The sequence below is a fragment of the Drosophila biarmipes genome, chromosome 2R, assembly GCF_025231255.1.
Source record: "Drosophila biarmipes strain raj3 chromosome 2R, RU_DBia_V1.1, whole genome shotgun sequence".
Lineage (NCBI taxonomy): Eukaryota > Metazoa > Arthropoda > Insecta > Diptera > Drosophilidae > Drosophila > Drosophila biarmipes.
This window is the reverse complement of record NC_066615.1, coordinates 13,956,557-13,974,402: the sequence shown is the minus strand read 5'-3', so window position 1 is coordinate 13,974,402 and position 17,846 is coordinate 13,956,557. Positions and strand designations below refer to the sequence as shown.

At 39.4% G+C, this 17,846-nt stretch overlaps 2 protein-coding genes across 4 annotated transcripts; one reads left to right on the top strand and one right to left on the bottom strand.

The window, feature by feature from the left end:
- Positions 1 to 168: 168 nt before the first annotated feature.
- On the bottom strand, positions 169 to 16,780 carry LOC108030292 (aquaporin). 3 transcript variants are annotated; one of them, XM_017103123.3, is made up of 4 exons: positions 16,191 to 16,780; positions 7,503 to 7,681; positions 885 to 1,238; positions 169 to 826 (listed from the first exon to the last, which is right to left on the bottom strand). In XM_017103123.3, exons 1-4 carry the CDS (start codon positions 16,204 to 16,206, stop codon positions 638 to 640), a joined length of 738 nt encoding a protein of 245 aa, XP_016958612.1. In that variant the 5' UTR covers positions 16,207 to 16,780; the 3' UTR covers positions 169 to 637. The 3 variants fall into 3 exon arrangements, with proteins under 3 accessions (XP_016958612.1, XP_050743823.1, XP_050743822.1); XM_050887866.1 differs by lacking the exon at positions 16,191 to 16,780 and adding an exon at positions 14,592 to 14,616; XM_050887865.1 differs by lacking the exon at positions 16,191 to 16,780 and adding an exon at positions 8,014 to 8,119.
- LOC108030294 (uncharacterized) lies at positions 3,109 to 3,968 on the top strand. The gene is made up of 2 exons (XM_017103126.3): positions 3,109 to 3,239; positions 3,301 to 3,968. The coding sequence occupies exons 1-2, from the start codon at positions 3,162 to 3,164 to the stop codon at positions 3,925 to 3,927; spliced, it is 705 nt and encodes a 234-aa protein (XP_016958615.3). The 5' UTR covers positions 3,109 to 3,161; the 3' UTR covers positions 3,928 to 3,968.
- Positions 16,781 to 17,846: the final 1,066 nt, after the last annotated feature.

Here is a 17,846-nt window from a genome sequence, read left to right as displayed (position 1 = left end):
AAACTTGAAAGATTAGTTAATGGCACCAGATGATTGCCTGTGATGTGTGATTACGTTTTTATTTTTACCCAGATAGTTGTTGCATTCGCTTACTGATTCTTTCCAATAGACTTATTGCTAATAACATTTATTGAAGCCCCAGGACATTTAGACAAAGGCGCCCCGCAGTGTTTTCTTAATAATTTTTATTACACATAGTCATAATACAATTCGTAGGTGCTCAACAAGTGGTGGTCAACTGAGTGGGAAATCTGGAAAACATAAGTTTTTACAGATTTCCCTGGGTAAGTGCTTTCGAGGTACAATTTAGTTAAGCTTCAATACAGTTCTCCTTCGATTCGGTTAATGATGTTGTGCATATAATTTAGCTTAAAATTACTCAAATACAATATTGCATACTTTAAGTGACAGCTTCGCGTTACAACTAAAACGTTACATTTCCTTTTCTTATTCTTTAACAAATAAAAATGCTTCAGTTGTGGGTGGAACGTTCTGGTTGGGTTGGTGGTGCAAACTAATCTAGGAGAAATTTCGGCAGCGAATTCGATGTGACCCTGGATGGAAAGCGAATGTGTGATGCGAATGGAAAGCGGGTGCGGACATTTACAAGAATACATATATGGTATTCGGCTACTCTCTAGAAGTCGTACGAGTCGGCCTCATCGTCGCCCTTGCGTACCTTGAAGACGAACCGATAGATGAGTCCGGCCAAAAGGCCGCCGGCGATCGGGCCCACCCAATAGACCCAGTGGTAGGTCCACACGCCCTGCACCACAGCGGGGCCAAAGGATCGGGCGGGATTCATGCTGGCGCCGCTCAGTTTGACCTTTAAATAGCATACAATGTTAAAAATCAACTATATCCCCTCTTCATTGCATACGTACTGCGCACAGATGTCCAGCGGTGATGGCCAGGCCCACGGCCAGGGGAGCCGATCCCTTGATATCCTGTCGTCCCGAATCCGACACCGCCTTCACCACAAACACCAGAATGAAGGTGATCAGCGCCTCGATCAGCACCGCCTGGGCACAGTCCAGGGCAGTATCAAACATGGAGACCCCCAGTTCGGGGCCAGCCAATCCATTGAGCGCCACCTTGATCACAGCTGCTCCAGCGATGGCGCCCACGCACTGCACGATGATGTAGAAGGCACCCTTCAGGATGCTGATCTCGCCAACGATCAGGAAGCCAAGGGTCACTGCCGGATTGATGTGGCAGCCACTGAGGTGACCCAAGCCCTGGAAGAGGCAAGAAAAGAGTAGATTAGATAGGTCTTCTTGATTTGAGACAGAGTCTTAGGGAAGAGTTTATCTATATACCACTCGAAAGTCAGAATAAATGCTGAATTTATAATTATTATGTTGGTACCCTAAGGTAATATAGCTATACATATTTAGAAGAATTTCTGGAATATCCTGTCCTCATATCCTAAAATAAACTGGCCTATAGACCGATTCACAGGTCATCGAAGGTACAACCGAGCCCTTCTCTCCCTCGATCGATGCTTGCAAATGCCACGTTGACAACGCAACATCTTAGCCATCTGCACTTAGTGCTTGCCCTTTGCCATGGCAGCTCATTCTTCGATTTTCCGAGTTTTCCGTTGCACAATCGCCTCTACACATCGAGCTGCCAGCGGATACAAGCAATTTGTCAGACCTGCGATGCGAGACGGCGAGTCTGCAAAGTTCAGATCCAAGAGCCAGCTGGCGGGAAAGTAAAAGTGCCTGGCTTTGGGGGTTCTGTTGAGTCATTGCCCGCGAAGAGATCACATGGAACCACTTAGATGGGAATCACAGGCAGCAAATTGATCGGATCGGATCGGATCGGACTCAAGTGTTATGAATGAAGCCGAAACGCACGGCCCAAGGTCGATGTGCAGGCTTCTATGTTTGATATCTCTTTCCAGCCGTGTTCTTTCCACGTTTTGGTGATACGAACGCTCGGCTTCGATATGGATTTCGCAGTTGCAGCTCGCCGCATGGCCAATGTCGTGCGTCGCTTTGCGTTTAATTAATAAATGCGAAAAAAATGCCTGTGTGTTGGCCGCTCGGCCACAAAACGCTAATTACAAATGCCGCCAAGAGCAAGATCGAATCGAGTTTGGGCCCCAAAACAGCAACAAATGCAAGCGGCAACTGCAACTCGAACAACTTCTTGACATTTTGGTTATGCTCATGCGTGCCGTGCAATTTCGATTTCGTCTATAATATTAACCTGCCGCTTTTGCCCCGGCTGCGGCTCAGGCTCTGGCTGCCACTCCACCTGATCTAATCGATCTGCGTTCTGGGCCCACATGGTAGGCCTATTGTTCTCCACTCAATACCCCGGCTCGTCTTAATTGCACACACTCGAGCGGTCGTGAAATTAATCAAATTTATTGCCGGACCCGAAAGCCATAATTAAATTTAATGTATGCAACGAAAGTAATCGCGATCGACAGACCGGCTGCGTGTGAAATCCGAGAGTGACATGAGTCACCGATGAAGTATGGCTCTAATTGAGTTAGGCCTATGATATTTTTGCTTATCTAAAAGTATCTACTATTTTTGCTTATCTAAAATATTAAATTCCAATTCAATGGCTATTCAAAACTTGTTGACTATAAGTATTCTACAATGATTCCAAATTATAAATTTAGGGGAAATAGATTAAGATTCGTAATATTTTTTTTATTACAATATTCGTTTTCTTTCAGTAGAAAAAATACTCAAGATATTTCTGCTAAACGCACATCATGATACATAATTAAAAAACCATGAAGTAAGTTAAAAACTTTACAACTATTCAGTCTTTTTTGATTTATTATACAAACGAAATTGTGGTAAATAAAAATTGTATTTATAAAGTTATTGACAAAAACTAAAGCTTGGACCTAATTGAAAACCAACTTTGATTTGTAGTGTTTTAAAGGAAAATTGTTAATTTTTTTTCGAATTCGTTAGATATTATGAGAGTTTACTGATTACTGATCCATAGGTCAGTGTTACACATACTTGCCTCTATACGAGTGGTATGAAGAGCTGATTGGGACACTTTATAAACATTTCTTATCTTGCAGCGTAAGATTTACTGCTTGGATGCTCTTTTATATATTTTGTGCAGATCTGAATGCATCTGCATCAGTCTGTTTTTGCCTTCCGAACCGCATAGTAACTAAGATGAGAGCATTGCTGACTTATAATATACTCCTCGTATTTACGATACACATAAGGACGTCATATTCAGCAGCTTGCCAGGTAAGTGAGGTATATAAATAACCTACAATTTTAAATAAAATGAAATAATCTATGTAATCAGGGAGATGATTGCCAGTCCCAGTGTGCTGCTTACTGCTTTGGGGTTCTGAGTCCCTGCATGTCGAACCTGGCGAGCCTACAGAGACGCACGGAGGCCTGTGAAGCAGCGGTTGCTATTGCGAGATTAGCTCTCAACGATCGAAGGCTGGACACCTTTGGTACTTCACTAACCGAGCAACCGGAAAGGAAAAATAACTCACAGCTACTTTTGGCACCCTCCCCCGAAACCAGAAAATTGGAAGCCAGCGACAACTTTAAGCAACTGGGCAGCAAATATTACTACATTGAAAGGGAAAATAAGACTAACTGGCACGAGGCCCTGGAGAAATGCCATAAAATGGGTGGCTATTTGGCCAGTCTGCAAAACCAAGAGGAATTGGACGTCTTCAATGGCAGGTTGGATGGGCTAAACCGCTACTGGATCGACGTGACTAGTCAGTTCAAGGATGACGAATTTGTATCTATAACTAAGGGATCGAAAGCAAACTTTCTTAGCTGGGCGGATGGCGAACCCACTAAAGATGGCCAGTGTGTGGATATACGAACCTTCAACAAAAAGACTACCATGAATGATAATACCTGCTCTGGAAATCTTTTCTTCATCTGCGAGAAATCGTACGATATATAGAAGCTTGGAGTTCATTTATATTAAATGTGAAGAGAAATAAATTCACTGTTATCATTTATATCAAAAAGAAGCAGGAAAAAGTAGAATAATTAGAAGACTATCTTTGAATAACTTGTACTGGCAATAGGATGTATGATCGTAATATTTAATCTTAAATTGGAATTATTTATTTGCTTTGTGTCAGCACTCTCCGCGACATCAAGGTTTTCCACCGGCTACGAAAAGTCTGGCAGATATACAAAGAAGTATGTATAGAGATCGATTGGCTTACGCATGCGCAGCGGAGACCACAGCTCGACATTTGCGCTTAAATCATATTTTATGGTTTTCCAGCTGAAAATCGAATGTTAACTTGTTTGTTTCGTTCTGCTTTTCAGCAGCATTTTGGCGATTGTTGTTGTGTTTTTTGCCTTGCAAAAAACGCTTGTGCGCCGATTCAATTCAAGTTCGCATCGGGCCAAAGCCAAAGTCGAAGTCGAAGTTTGTTCAACCAACTTGATTCGATTGCGATCGCGGATTGAAAACAAAAACGTGAATGTTGCACGCACCAAGTTTCTTGTTTTTTCTAGTATATATTTAGTTATAGCACAAACCGTATAATTAAATAAAATAATGGTCAATGACTAAATATTAATCTAGCATAAAGTATCAAAGAATTTACTGTATTGAATGTTTAAATTATACAGTTAAGTTTCTTTTAATTAACAAACTCATTGTCCGTAAAACCTCTAGCTGGTGCTATATTTTCTTTATTATTTTAAAATTGTTTGGCTATTTAAATAATTTATTATATTCTTGATTTATCTAATAAATTGTTGAATCATCAGCCATTCCCTGCTTTCTGTACTTTTCCACACTATAACAATTTTCGCATTTCAGCCCCTAATAAAAGCCAATCCCTCCGCTGAATTTCGATAGCAATCGCTTAACATGACATGACAATTTACAACCCCTATTAAGATCGGCTAATACAAATTTTTCCATGCAAGTCGTATTGTTGTTTGCCATTTTCTGAAAGCATTTTTAGCTGCATTAAATTTCATCTTATTTTATTAGCATTTTCTTTGAGTTACTTCCCTTTGGCCGACTGTCACGCGAGTTTGTAGATGCGCAGTGCATACAAATGTGGATCTGCCGCAGAGATTTGCATTTGAAGTGCCGATCTAAGGGGTAATTTGATAGTCTAAGGTCCAGCTTGGTAATATCATATTTCTTGACTCAGTTCTATCACTACTGCCGGTGCTGGCCATTCCAGGGCCCCCAATTGCTGGCCATTAGCACGTTTTCCAATTTGACGCCACGCGTCTTGCTCCATTGAACACCTTTGGACGGGGTTTTGCTGGGGCCTTCGACGATAGCGATAACGATGGGGATGACGAACGAGTATGCCTTTGTCGTCACACCTGCTGGCGAATTGGCTATGCATACCTGGCCAATCGATCACCGCTGCAAGTCATGGAAAAGCTGGAAAAGCTGCCGCAGGCTGCAGGCAAGTGAGCGATCTGCACACGTGATTTGCCAAGCGACGGGCCACTAATTTGCCACTAATGGCGAAAATGTTGCAAGTGTTTTCCGCGGGGAAATGGCTGGGACAAGCGTCATTATGTTGGCAATACTGCTACTTGATTTCATTATGGAAATTATTGACGCTTTCAATGTGATTATTAGATTGCAACTTTTGAGGCGTAACCATAAAATGGAAAGGAGAGCGCTTGCGGAGTGCCCATCAATATTACTCATACGACATGTATGTCATGGTATAGGTTGGGAGTGAATAATGTCTTCAAATCAATTTAAAAGATCTGAGTTTCCATGGAACTTCCCTTTTAATTAAGGTTTTTTTAGGCTCTTTATAAATTTTAAGAAGTAATTTTAAAAATTTGTTTCTTTTAAACAGCGAGAAATAAAATAAATAGAAATACAATTTTGTTAAAATATTTCCTAGGAATTTATATACATTTTTCTAAGAAATATTAGGAAGGAAAGCAAAGTACATACCTAATTACAACAATTAAAGATCTATATTTTTATAGTTTTTTTACATATATATGTTTAATATGTATTATTATATTGTATTTAGAAACATTTTTAAACATAACTGATCATATAAAGATTTTCAAAAATTACTAGGGTAAAACTTTCAATACTCGTAATTCGTAGAATATTAATTTCCCTGCAGATAATATTATATTTATACGAATGCAATGAGTGACACAGGTAGCTAAATATAGAACACCATCATCGCGTTCTTGATGGATTCGCCCGGCTGAGCCTGACTTTTGTAGTGCCATAAATCGAATGCAAAGCGCAGATCGCTTTAAATGCTAAAGCACGACAACAGTCGTCACTCGCACAGCATAGCGTAATTAAACGCATAATAATCTAATTGCATATTTTGCGTGTTGATTAATGTTAATTGCCCGCGCAGACGCTTTTGCTGCGAGCGCGCATTTATTATTCGCACTGCGACTGGGTTCCACAGTGCGTTTGTAAATCTGTCAATTTTGTAAATTACATTCGCACGCAGTCTTGAGTTTTGAGCGGCAAGCAGCACTCGCTGCCCGTTTTTTTGCCTTAGTTTTGTTTTTCACATTTTTATGGCGGGCCCGCGATGTTGTCGCTTTTAAATGCCAATGTCTCTTGGCCAAAAACGCAGCGTTTGTGAATGAGCCGAAAGTGTAACGCGGCGGTGGCGTGTCCTTGAAAAAGCCCGCCGACCGACGCACGCACCGCCGACTTCTGGCCCGAAGTGCCCGACTTGGCCAGCAGATCTCGGATCTGAAGTGCTCTAGCCCGATGCGTTCTCTTTGTGTGATCTGTGTTCGATTGGAAAGAGTGGACCTAAACGCATGGTACAATTAGGCATAGAAATTAATCATACGACATGTGGACTCTACCATGTTACTATACCCATTCTAAGAACGAATAAACCCAAAGCCATTAAGAAATTATATAATATCATTGTAAAGTTAAATTAACTGTAATAACTTTTTGGCGTATGTCAAATATTTGTAAAAATTGACTTAAAAATATTACCGCTGTAAAGAACGCACAGTTTCCTAAGGAAAACCTTTGGAAATACTAAACTTTTAAAATAAAATGTTGAATATGCTGTGATATTTCGAAGCCTATTTTGAGCGTTTAATAACATTGCATTTCTTATCCACTGAGTCCCTACAAAAAAGTATCTGCAATATTCTATCTTTTTATTAATGTCAAAAATAAGACCCTATCTTAATATACATTTTTAAAAATCATTTTGTTTTTTTAAATATATGATCATAGGGATCATTACCTATACATTTCTTCTTAAAAAATAAAATAAACAAATATAATTTTTATATATAATATATAATATAAATTCTAAATTTGTCACTATAACCTGTTCAAAGCGTATGCCTAGCTATATCCAAATTATTGTTATTAACAAAAAATCAGAATAATAATATTAAAACTCAATATTAATAGTAAAAAAAAGGATATGTAAAAATCAAGAGAGTGGGTACTTAGCTCCTGGTGACAAAATCTTACAGACTTTGGTCCATCTCAACCACAATTTATATGCGCATAGTTACCTGGGCGATTGTGGCCACCGTCAAGCCAAAGGTGAATGCGATCTGTGGTACACTTCCGCTCGTCGTGCTGCCAACGCCGACGAAGACCAAGAAAAATGTGCCCACCAGTTCGCCGAGCAGCATGCGCCAGATTTTCTTGTTCTCGGTAATGTCGGCAACGCCAACGAATTTCGACATTTCTGCAAATGGAAAACACAGACCGCGCATTAGAACCCAATATTGGTAATCGCGAACAAAAAGCACTGAAATCGGAGAAAAACCGCTGATTGTTACTTGCGCAGCGCACGCCAAATCATTATTAATTATTAGTTTTTGTCGGCTTATTGTCAGTTTAATGCAGCTCTTAGTCAATAAAGTCGGAACAAAAACTTGGAAAGCACATCAACACAACTGTCTAGTGTTAATCTAAGTGGAACCACTAGGGAAAAACAAGCTAATTAGGTAGAATTTATTCCAACTTAGGCTGAATTGTTAAAATGTTATTGCTGTTCAATTTTCATTAATATTTTACTGTAGCTTATTTTGTATTTTTAAATAAAATTTCTTAGAAGTGTGCACTAGGAGACAGGAAAATAAGGTATTTGATGTGTTTATGTGACGTTGTAGGCAATGAAAACACGCTTGTGAATATGCACGTTTCTTGCCATTACGTCAATGAAGTTATAGTGAAAATTCACACCTCGCTTTGTTGGCATACCTGAGCTTTTTTATAGAAAAAGAAAACACAATAAATACCTTAAACTATGATATTATTTACTTGTTGTCCAAACAGTTTGCCCTTAACACATACGTTTCAAACAATTGGCATCGCTTGATTAATTGATTTGTTTAATAACACTTGGGTGTTTACTTCCTGACAGAAGCCTTTCATTTGTCATTTCAGAGCTCGTGCCAGGCGTAGTTGAGTGCTAATGAGTGGATGTTAATTAATTTGTCTACGCGCCAGGCAGTCCCAACAAATATTGGCAATAAATGCAGCCTGAGCCCCGGTTGCACTGCCAATAAAGTTATTTATAGACATGACTGCCGTTTAATTTGGTGCAATTAAATAAAAATGTACGGCTTATCAGGCAGTTGAGAAATGCTGGGGCTTCTGAGGCTTCACCTCGTTTTTTAAGCCGCGTTTAAATAGACATTTATTTTATGGCTGTCACTTGACCAAAATGCCTGGCAAAGTGATGAACACACAACGCCCCTTTTTCCACTGATAAGCGGGGCGATGTTATCGCCAAGTTCGCACACTTCACTTAATACGGCAATTATCTGGCGTCCCATGACTCTGAACTACACCAGAGATGATAGCACTGGTAGGAAAACCCCATAAAATCTGGAAGGTACTATTCACTACTGGCAAAAACTCAAGAAAGCTGCAGTTCCTCTTTAAAATTCAGAGGCAGTGTATAGAGTGAAAATATCAAATGCAGGCTTACGAGTTTTGAATTTGCAGAAAACCCTGAAATCTCAGAGGAATTCCCATCGAAACACCAGGAAACTAATAAATAACTTGAAGTGACACAAACTTATGATATTACTTGGAACCCAATTGAATTTTGGCGTCACTTTTTATCTCTGTAAAACTAGAATGTGATAAGGCAATACTATGGAGAACTTATGGCGTGACTAACTGCCTTTAAAAGTGACAGTAAATATTGAAAAAATCAGTTATCACTTCGCTGGTCTAAATCTCTTAAGCCCAGGAAGTGGCCATTAAAGAATATTAGGAGCAATAACCATTTTATCAACAGAAATATGATAGTCTTGAAACACTGGTAGGCGTACTACACCCACATCTGGGGCGTAAATAAGATTGGAAATAAAACCAGATCGGCCTGTTGACAAGAATCGCAATTGGCCCAAACTCAATTAGCATAAGTGTACAAAATTTATGGTTTATTTGCCATGAACATTTGTTTAATTCATTCGGCGTTCCATCTATGCAAATTCGCAAAGGCAAAAACAAATGTAAATTGAATTTAATTAAAGATAACGAAATGTCAAACTTAATTACACGATCATTGTGGGACAAGCAAACACAAATTATTATTGTCGAACTGAGCATCTCCGTTTGACAATCAATCAATGCGGCGAGGGGGAAATTAATAACTTCATCTGCCAGATATTAATCACGGCAATTGAATTGAAAATCGAGATTCAAGTTCAATGGAACCTCAGGATCATTAATAAGCAATTTGTGTGGCTTTCATTTGAGGCTGTGAGCTGGAAATGCACTTGGTTTGATGGCTGCCAGCCAGTTTAGTTGACATTTAAATTGGCCGTAACTTTCGGCTTATATAATATGTTTAGTACTGTTAGGTATAGGCTTGTTGGGGCCCACTAAGGCTTAGGCAATCGTCGCCAGCAATCAGTTCTATAATTGATGGGCTTTATATCTTGGGGTTTGCTTTTAGGAAGCCAACTAACTCAACAGGTCTCCATAAAGATAAAGAAGTGCCAGCAGAGTGCTACCTGAAAATAAACCTTATCTGCGGCGTTTACCCAACTTAATCTAAATGGCCCGTTGCGTTTTGATTTGGGCCTTAGCCAACAACCTTCGTAGGCCTTCTTGTCACATCCTTGGGAGCCGGCTAAAGCCCAACAAAAAACATCTTGATACGCCATTGAAAGTGATCTGAAGAAAATGCGAAACCCAATAAATTACTGTGTGGCCGGCAGGCACTTAAAAAAATGATATTAACAAAATGAAAAAATCATAATAACAACAATTACACACAATAGTCATCAATTGGAAGGTGAGGGCGTGACGACGTCGAGGCTTTTGGGCTCTGTTTTGGCGAAAAAACCATATAGACGCAAAAAACAATCCATCAGCAAGGCCAGCCGAGATACATTTGCGAGATGAAGATTTATCTGTGTTAATTTCGCCTTTTAATTTGTCGAAGACCATTTGATAATGTTCATAATGAATCGTAATTAATTTAATTTGAGGAAAAAGTTAACTTTAGACACAGCCAAATGCGTTCTTAGTAATTTGATTAGCGCGCTAGGGTGTGTTCTAAATGAAGTCGAGACCTGGGACCGCTCCATCCATTTTCCAGCCCATCAATCAGAACACGACAATGTCATTGCCATTGCCATTCGACATGAAATTAATTAGTGGGGCGCACATCAAAAGCAAACTTGCTTCGCTATCTCGAAAAACATAAACATACTCGGCAACGAGCACATTTAACATTTAATTTCTTTCAAATCGAGAAATTCCGGGCGTATGCGTAATAATATTTATCGGCTGCAAAATCGCTCTGGGTTCTGGCCATCAAGAAGTTGGCTCGGAATTGCCTGACCCACATACCAAAAAGTACCTGTTTTTTAATACCTCCAGTCGTGTACCTGTACCTGGCACTTGAGTTTGATGGCTCTGTCCCGTTTTAAATTTTTTGCTTGGCAGAACCAGCGGAAATTTGAAATTCAAAGCAGGTAAAGAGTGGCTTCGTTTCGGGCTTGGTCTCACTCTTTTTCTTTTTCTTGGCTTCCGTGTTTGAAAACAGCTAGCGAGCTCAACAATGCACGAAGAAAACAAAACAATTTTTTATTACTCGTGCTCGAAGAGATTGAAATCTGCCACCGGCAAAGTTTCAAGCGCTGGATACCCCTTCAAAGGGCATAGGGGCCATACGTTACTAATTAAATAAAATATAAACACAATAGTGTACCACAAGTCTATAGTCTAGAATTAAGAAAAATGTTCTTAAATTAGAAGTTAAGAACGAATATTCTTAAATTAAGACAATGTTCCTATATCAAGAATATTTGGACTTGAATTTTCATAGTTTAGGAATACCACATATAAATTTAAGAAAATTGTTCTTAAAATAAGAGTCAAGAGCGAATATTCTTAATTTAAGACAAAATATTTTTATATCAAGAATTATTGGACTGATAATTTCATAATTTAGGAATACCATATATAAATTTTATAAAATTGTTCTTAAATTAAGACTCAGGAACGAATATTCTTAATTTAAAGCAAAATGTTTTTATATCAAGAATAAATTAACTAGGACTTCCATAATTTAGGAATACTTTTTATAGACGTCTCTTCGGCATTCACTATCATTGATAAGCAAGTACTTCAAAAATGTATGACTCAATCTTAAATTAAAAACGATATTCTAGGGTATACACCATTCGTTACTTCAGAGATCTCGCAATTTCAATTAAAATGTCAAGGCCGCTGCACATTTCACAAGCTGCCTTGGGTAGAAAATCTTAGCACTTTCGTTATCGCTGGCAGGTCCGTTAAATCACGATCCTCGTGGGAGAAATGGCTTAGCAAGTGCTGTAAAATTTCACTTTCGCATTCATAGAACCTTCCCCACGACTCAAGTGGCATCGTAATATTCAACTATTTCGCAACGCCCGAGATAGCATCTTGAAGTACGTTCGTTCTGCCCGCGATTTATAGCTATTGCCTGAACTGACTAAATTACCCAGCGATAAGATAGGTGAGTCAGGTGAGCTGTCTGCTCCCAGATAGCCAGAGAGTTTTGGATCCCCATGTACGGGCTTACTTGACCAGCCTGCATATAATTACCGGGTTATTAGCAACTCCCCGGCACTGGCAATTGCTCTGGCCCCAGACCCAAATATAGTAATCCACATTGTGTGTCCGAATTGGAATCTATGCCAAGTTGGCCTGGACTGCCAAGTGCATGGCTCTGACCCCCGGGAAAAGCGGCGTTGCAGTTGCCATAAACTCGATGTTGCCGCGGATGTCCGCTCGACATGGTCTTACACCTGTTCTGGTTGTTGCCAATGTGGCTCACATCCTGGAAACCTTTTGTGGAACCCTGCACTGAGAGAAATCGGGGCTTACTAGGAAGTACACATTGACTTTAAAATGAAAAATCGTTAACAAAGTAAGCAGGGAATAGAAATAAATAAAATATTTAGGAACTTAGTTCTTATAATAAATAAATAAGAAAAATTATGTATAGAAGTTGAATCATAAGTGAAATCTTTTTTTAAATTTGATTTTGTAATAAATAAATATTGTAGAACTATTTTTTCTTTTTAGTTCAAGCGGACTTAAGGAAGAGCTCTACCGCAACATGGTCGATACACACATCGATAAACTCAGTTATCAGTTTGGTAATGACTGGAATTCCCTTAATACTTTTTCTCTCAGTGCTACTTCAGTTCAGCCTTGGCTGAATAGCGAAAATCAAGGTGCGGGGGCGTGGCGCTGCACACGTGCCCGTGCCCACGGCTTAAGGCCAAGTCAAAGGCTTGGCCCCCAAGAGCCGCTCCCAAGTCCTTCCCCGAATCACTTGGCTGGTTATGTTGATTGGGGAACCTGGGTTAGGTCAGGCCAGGCTGGGTTAGCCATGACTTATCTGCGTATTATTAGAACATGAGCAATGTCATCGCCTGTCGCCTTTTCTCACCTCGTTTTCAGATGGCAAGCATTTTCCGCTCTCTGAACTCATTAATTCGTTCCTGGCACGCAAATTTGGCATAAGTTCCCTAATTTATGTCCATTTCTGTTCATATGTTTCTTAATCATTTGAGGAGGGGGCAAAGCAAGCGACTGGGCAACGAAAAGAATTCACCAATGCTGGTTTAATGGGTTAAGATAGTTTTTAAGGTGTATCAAATGGTAATTTTCTGAACTGACGTCACATTGACACGTGTGCCATTATCATCAACGAGAAAGTTAAAACAAATCAGTGAAATGGGAAAAGACAGCTGCTTTAATGGGAGACTTTACGTAAGACTTTGTTTCTGCTGGTAAAAAAAGAGTAAGCAACAAAGGACTTGACTTTGGGGTGTGTGTCTTAACAATAAAGATTGCGAGTTTAACTGGGCTGAGTTAATTTACAAGGGTTATTTTTGTCCACAAATGCAAATTATGTTATTGTCGTCGATCCCCAGTTAATGCCAAACAACGGGGGCATTAAATTCCCATATGTAAGTGCAAAACAAAAGGTTCTCGCATATTGTTTTCAAACCATTTCGTCTACAACAATTAATCAACTTAATCGGATTATTAATTTCGGTTTGCGCAACTCTTGAGCACTTTTGTGCGGCAAGGTGATGATTTTGTTAATAACAGTCGCGGTGGAGATCGAAACCTGTTCACTGGCCATTAAAATCGTTATAAATTAATTAGTCAGATGGGCAGGGACTATTCAGTTTTCGTTTGCTGTGCGGGAGGAGTGCGTACAAATTCACTTATTATCTTTATGGGCTTTTGGCCAGGCCAATTTATGTCGCCTTAACTCGTTTACAATGTACCATAAATCAGGCGCAATTTATTGGGGTTTGTGGTTTATGATTAACTTTGAAAGTTGCCAATTAATGGCGATAATTTGAGATGACACGATAGGAAAAATTGGGAGTTTTTAATGGGGTTTTTCAGAAAGATAATTATCAAATACACAAAAGACCATCTCAAAAGAAGGAAATTGAAATGTATATAATTATTCTTTCCATTCCCAAGAAATATAGGATGAGATTTACGAAATCTCTAGAAATAAATTCCTTTCCAAATCCGAATAGCTCAGCTTTGGACACTTAGAGACTGCAATTATTATCCACAATTTCGTAGATTTAATTCCCCGTTACGCGAATCAAAAACTTTCCACGGGAACCGAGAATCTTCGCTCCTGTGCATCTCAATGGCAGCCTATTATCTTAATTATAAGCTGTCTGATTAACAAACAAGTTGATCTTCCATTGAAAACCGAGCTGAGTTGGGTGGCATTAAGTGGAGATGTGCACTAGCTGTGCTAAATGTCCAATGTCTAAGTGTTCTGTCGGTCGTACCAAAAACATTTCCTGGCTCTAAGTGTGCTACTGTTTTGAATGCCAATTTCACCGTGATGTCATGTCAGCCCAGCTCACGATTATTACTGTAATTTTATATCTGCGAATCCCCGACGCCACAAAAACAGTCAAACCAACGTCAGGTGGAAGTGTAGCTATAGCGATGTGGGCCCAAGATGACAACGCTCTGAATTATGAGGCGGGAAAGTTGTTTAGGCCGAAAGAGAGATATCAAATTAAGCACACGTTTGCGCTATAATTTGCAGAATTTCAACGCCAAAGGGCCGCGAATTTCTCACGCACCTCACCAGACTATTTTTAACGGCTTACTCTGCGATACTGCTCTGAAAATTCCATTCGACCATTAACCACTGAAGCAGGCAGTGAAAATATTTAATATCTTAGTCAAACACTGAACCCTGTGTTTAAACACTTGATCAAATAGAAGCTCTGGCGTTGACATTAATTAGCTGGAACCGAGAATCTCAATAATGGAGCTTGGCTGGCAAATGGTTATTTAGCGCTGGGCAAATATTATCGCCAGTATCTCAACAAGCGGCGAAAATGACGCCAGAGATCGGCTTTAATTCTTCGGAGCAAACAGAAAATGCAATTAAGTTTTTTAATTAATTGCCTGTTGAAGCTGGACAAATAAAAGTTCCTATTTTTCGGGCATTCGCTTGCTTTTCTTCAGTTCATTCACTTGACGCGGTGTAGTTTTATGGCTTTCGTTGGGGAGTCATCAACATCATCTTCGTCCAAATTGCCCGACTGTAGCTTCCGCCGTGTTGTTTACCTATCAAAGTTTTCTCCTATCTATCTTTTTTCTTGGGAGGCTTTTCTGTCATGCAAACTTTCAGTTACAGAAATCATCATCAACCGCCACGGAAGCTAAATCAAAGCAACAAAAAATCAACATCCAACTATAGAAAAATAACTGGAGGCTAATTTACCGTCTTTGTCATGCTGCGCCACAGAAATTATTGAGACCCAATCATCTTATTATCGTTATCGACAGGCGGCTGCTCTATGAGTTACTCACCTATCCCAAAGAAAGATGATCTATCAAAATATTTTTGGGTGGCTTTTTGTAGATGATTAATTACACATCTATGAGTTATTTTTAGAAACGTTTTAGGCCACCGGCGGTTTGATTGAAAAGTGAAAACAAGTTGATTTGGTTTTACATGAAGTGCATATATACATAGTTTAGGTAAAAGCCTTTAAAAAAGTTGTTAAATACATTTTTTATTTATTTTTTTATTTTGTCCTATAAAATATTGAACTTGGTAATTAGTGTTTGGGTTAAGGTTTTTTTGAACTAGATTTTTAAACTTTAAACTTTTCCAACTACTTGCACACACAGATAAATTGGAGACCATTGTTTTTGAATTGAGAACATTCGCTCTTAAAATCGTGTAAGCACATCTTTGTGATTATTGTTCTCAACATCGGAACAAATAGGTATTCAGTCATTTTTGAAAAGTTATACACTATTGGCTAGATTAAAAGTTTATATGGTGAGATAAACAAATTTATTTCCAAAAATTCAACTTGATTTAAAGCATTAAGAACTTTTTCAACTTAAAAGCGTTGGTTATATTTTAAATAATATCTTCCTCTTCCTGGGTACTTATTTTCTTGCGTATCTTGCGGATCAAATTAGGACTATTGAACACGTGGGTAGAGTTCTTGAAATTCGACTCTTTTTATTTAATTTCATATTTGCTCCGAACAAAGGAGGAAAGCCCCAAAAGGTGGGCATTAACTTTCGTAGAAAATCAAAACAATTTCGCGCACTCTTCGCCCCCATTTTTTCGCAATTAACCTTCGCGCACACGCACACGCATAGTTCGCATTCTCCAGTCTACAGTTTCCAGTCTCCAATCGCCAATCACTCACCTGTTTTCTCAACCATTTTGCTGTCTTCTGTCTTCGGTCGACTGTCTTCTGGGGGCTGCCACTTGAGATTTGGCAAGCGTGGGGGGTTCGAATCGAAGCGAATAGAGCTTGTGCTTTGCTTTCGTTTTCAAAGCGCGCTTTTTGCCGAATTTATCGCCGCTGCAGGTAAAAGTGAGCTGCGAGCACTTGAATCGAACTGAATTGTGCCAATAGTTTTTTGTGGCCGAAATATAATTGTTAAGGTTAAGAGTCTTGAGGTTGCACAATTGTCAGCCACTTGACCACAGTGGAGTTTTGTTTTGTTTTTTTTTGTCAAATTAATTTCACCCGACTGCCTTTTCTGTTTTTCCAGCGTTTCGTCGTCGCCTCGTTTATTTTTCACACTGGGCTCAATAATTATTTTCTTCGAAATTGGAAAGCGCAACGAACAATAACTCGATTTTATTATTTTCAATTAAATCAACCGCTCCGAACTCGATTTCCTTTTCGAATTTTTCAAATTACCATTACCGTTGCCGTCTTGGGGCTTTTCTTTCTCGCAGACTGTGGCTGGATTCGTCTAAGCTGTGCTACCACGTTCGCTGCTCGAGCGCAAATAAACGTTGGCAACGTTGCGGCTGTAACTGATATACCCTCTGCCGCGGTCGCCGCCGGCGTCGCAGCCGCAGTCCGCCTCGACGTCGACGTCGACTGAGGCAGCGCGGGCTGATTTTCGTTTTGGGGCTTGGTCAAAGCGCTCCACTTCGCCATGGAGGCAACCGAAGGATCTGGGTTCGGAATACGGCATGCGGAATACGGAATACACCTGCCCTGATGACTTAATCGAATGGGGGTGTAAAAACATTTATTATGGCTCTGGGGCGGGGAAATACATGTGTATATACGGTTTTTTGACGGCTCTACTTTGCCAATCTGAGTTGCTTACCTTTCTGTTGCAAGTACAAAACATCTAATCTCTTCTGGCAAAAAAGCTTTTATAGGGCTTGGCATGCATAATGTTGTGCAACTAATTTTGTAATCCGAATTTGTAATGCTTTTATTAATTTCAAATGGATAATGGTTGTGCATTTTCATACTTTGATATAGTCATGATATCTCCCTTAAAGCAATTCCAAAGCCAATTGGCATGAAATCGCTCTAAGTGAATTAAATTTGAATTTAACCGATAAAATACCTCAAGAGTTACAATCTCCCAAAAAAGGAGATAAGATAAGTAGTAAGGAAATATTTTATTATATAGATAAGTAAGCATAGTAAGCAGCACAGTTGTTGTATGTTACTTAGGTGATCTTACACTTAAGTTACTTTAATACCATATTGCTAATATGGTAGCAATTAAAAAACCATAAATTTCAATTATCTCGAAGATGTGCCAAATTTTTAATCTAATTGTTATTGACCAAGGGGAAAGTTCAAAGTCATTTTCGGCTTTTGCACGCAGCCTAATAGCTATCAGCCCGCCATTTTGGGCACTTGATATAAGAACGTGTGCGGCTCATAGCACTCAAGAAGCAATAAACATTTTTGATTAATCTAATTGCGCTGGTCATGCAGAGCCTCAGACTTACCTATCGCATGGCTCAGATCTTATCATCCCAGCAGAGTTTTGACTTCTGGTAATCCACAAATGGCTTAACTCAGCACCCTCGCCAAAAA

Coding starts and splice junctions, on each gene's coding strand:
- LOC108030292 (XM_017103123.3), bottom strand. Junction 1,239..7,502: donor CGGTGGCCACAATCGCCCAG/GTAACTATGCGC, acceptor TGCCTCTTCCAG/GGCTTGGGTCACCTCAGTGG. Junction 827..884: donor CCGCTGGACATCTGTGCGCA/GTACGTATGCAA, acceptor TGCTATTTAAAG/GTCAAACTGAGCGGCGCCAG.
- LOC108030294 (XM_017103126.3), top strand. CDS start 3,162: ATGAGAGCATTGCTGACTTATAATATACTCCTCGTATTTACGATACAC. Junction 3,240..3,300: donor CATATTCAGCAGCTTGCCAG/GTAAGTGAGGTA, acceptor CTATGTAATCAG/GGAGATGATTGCCAGTCCCA.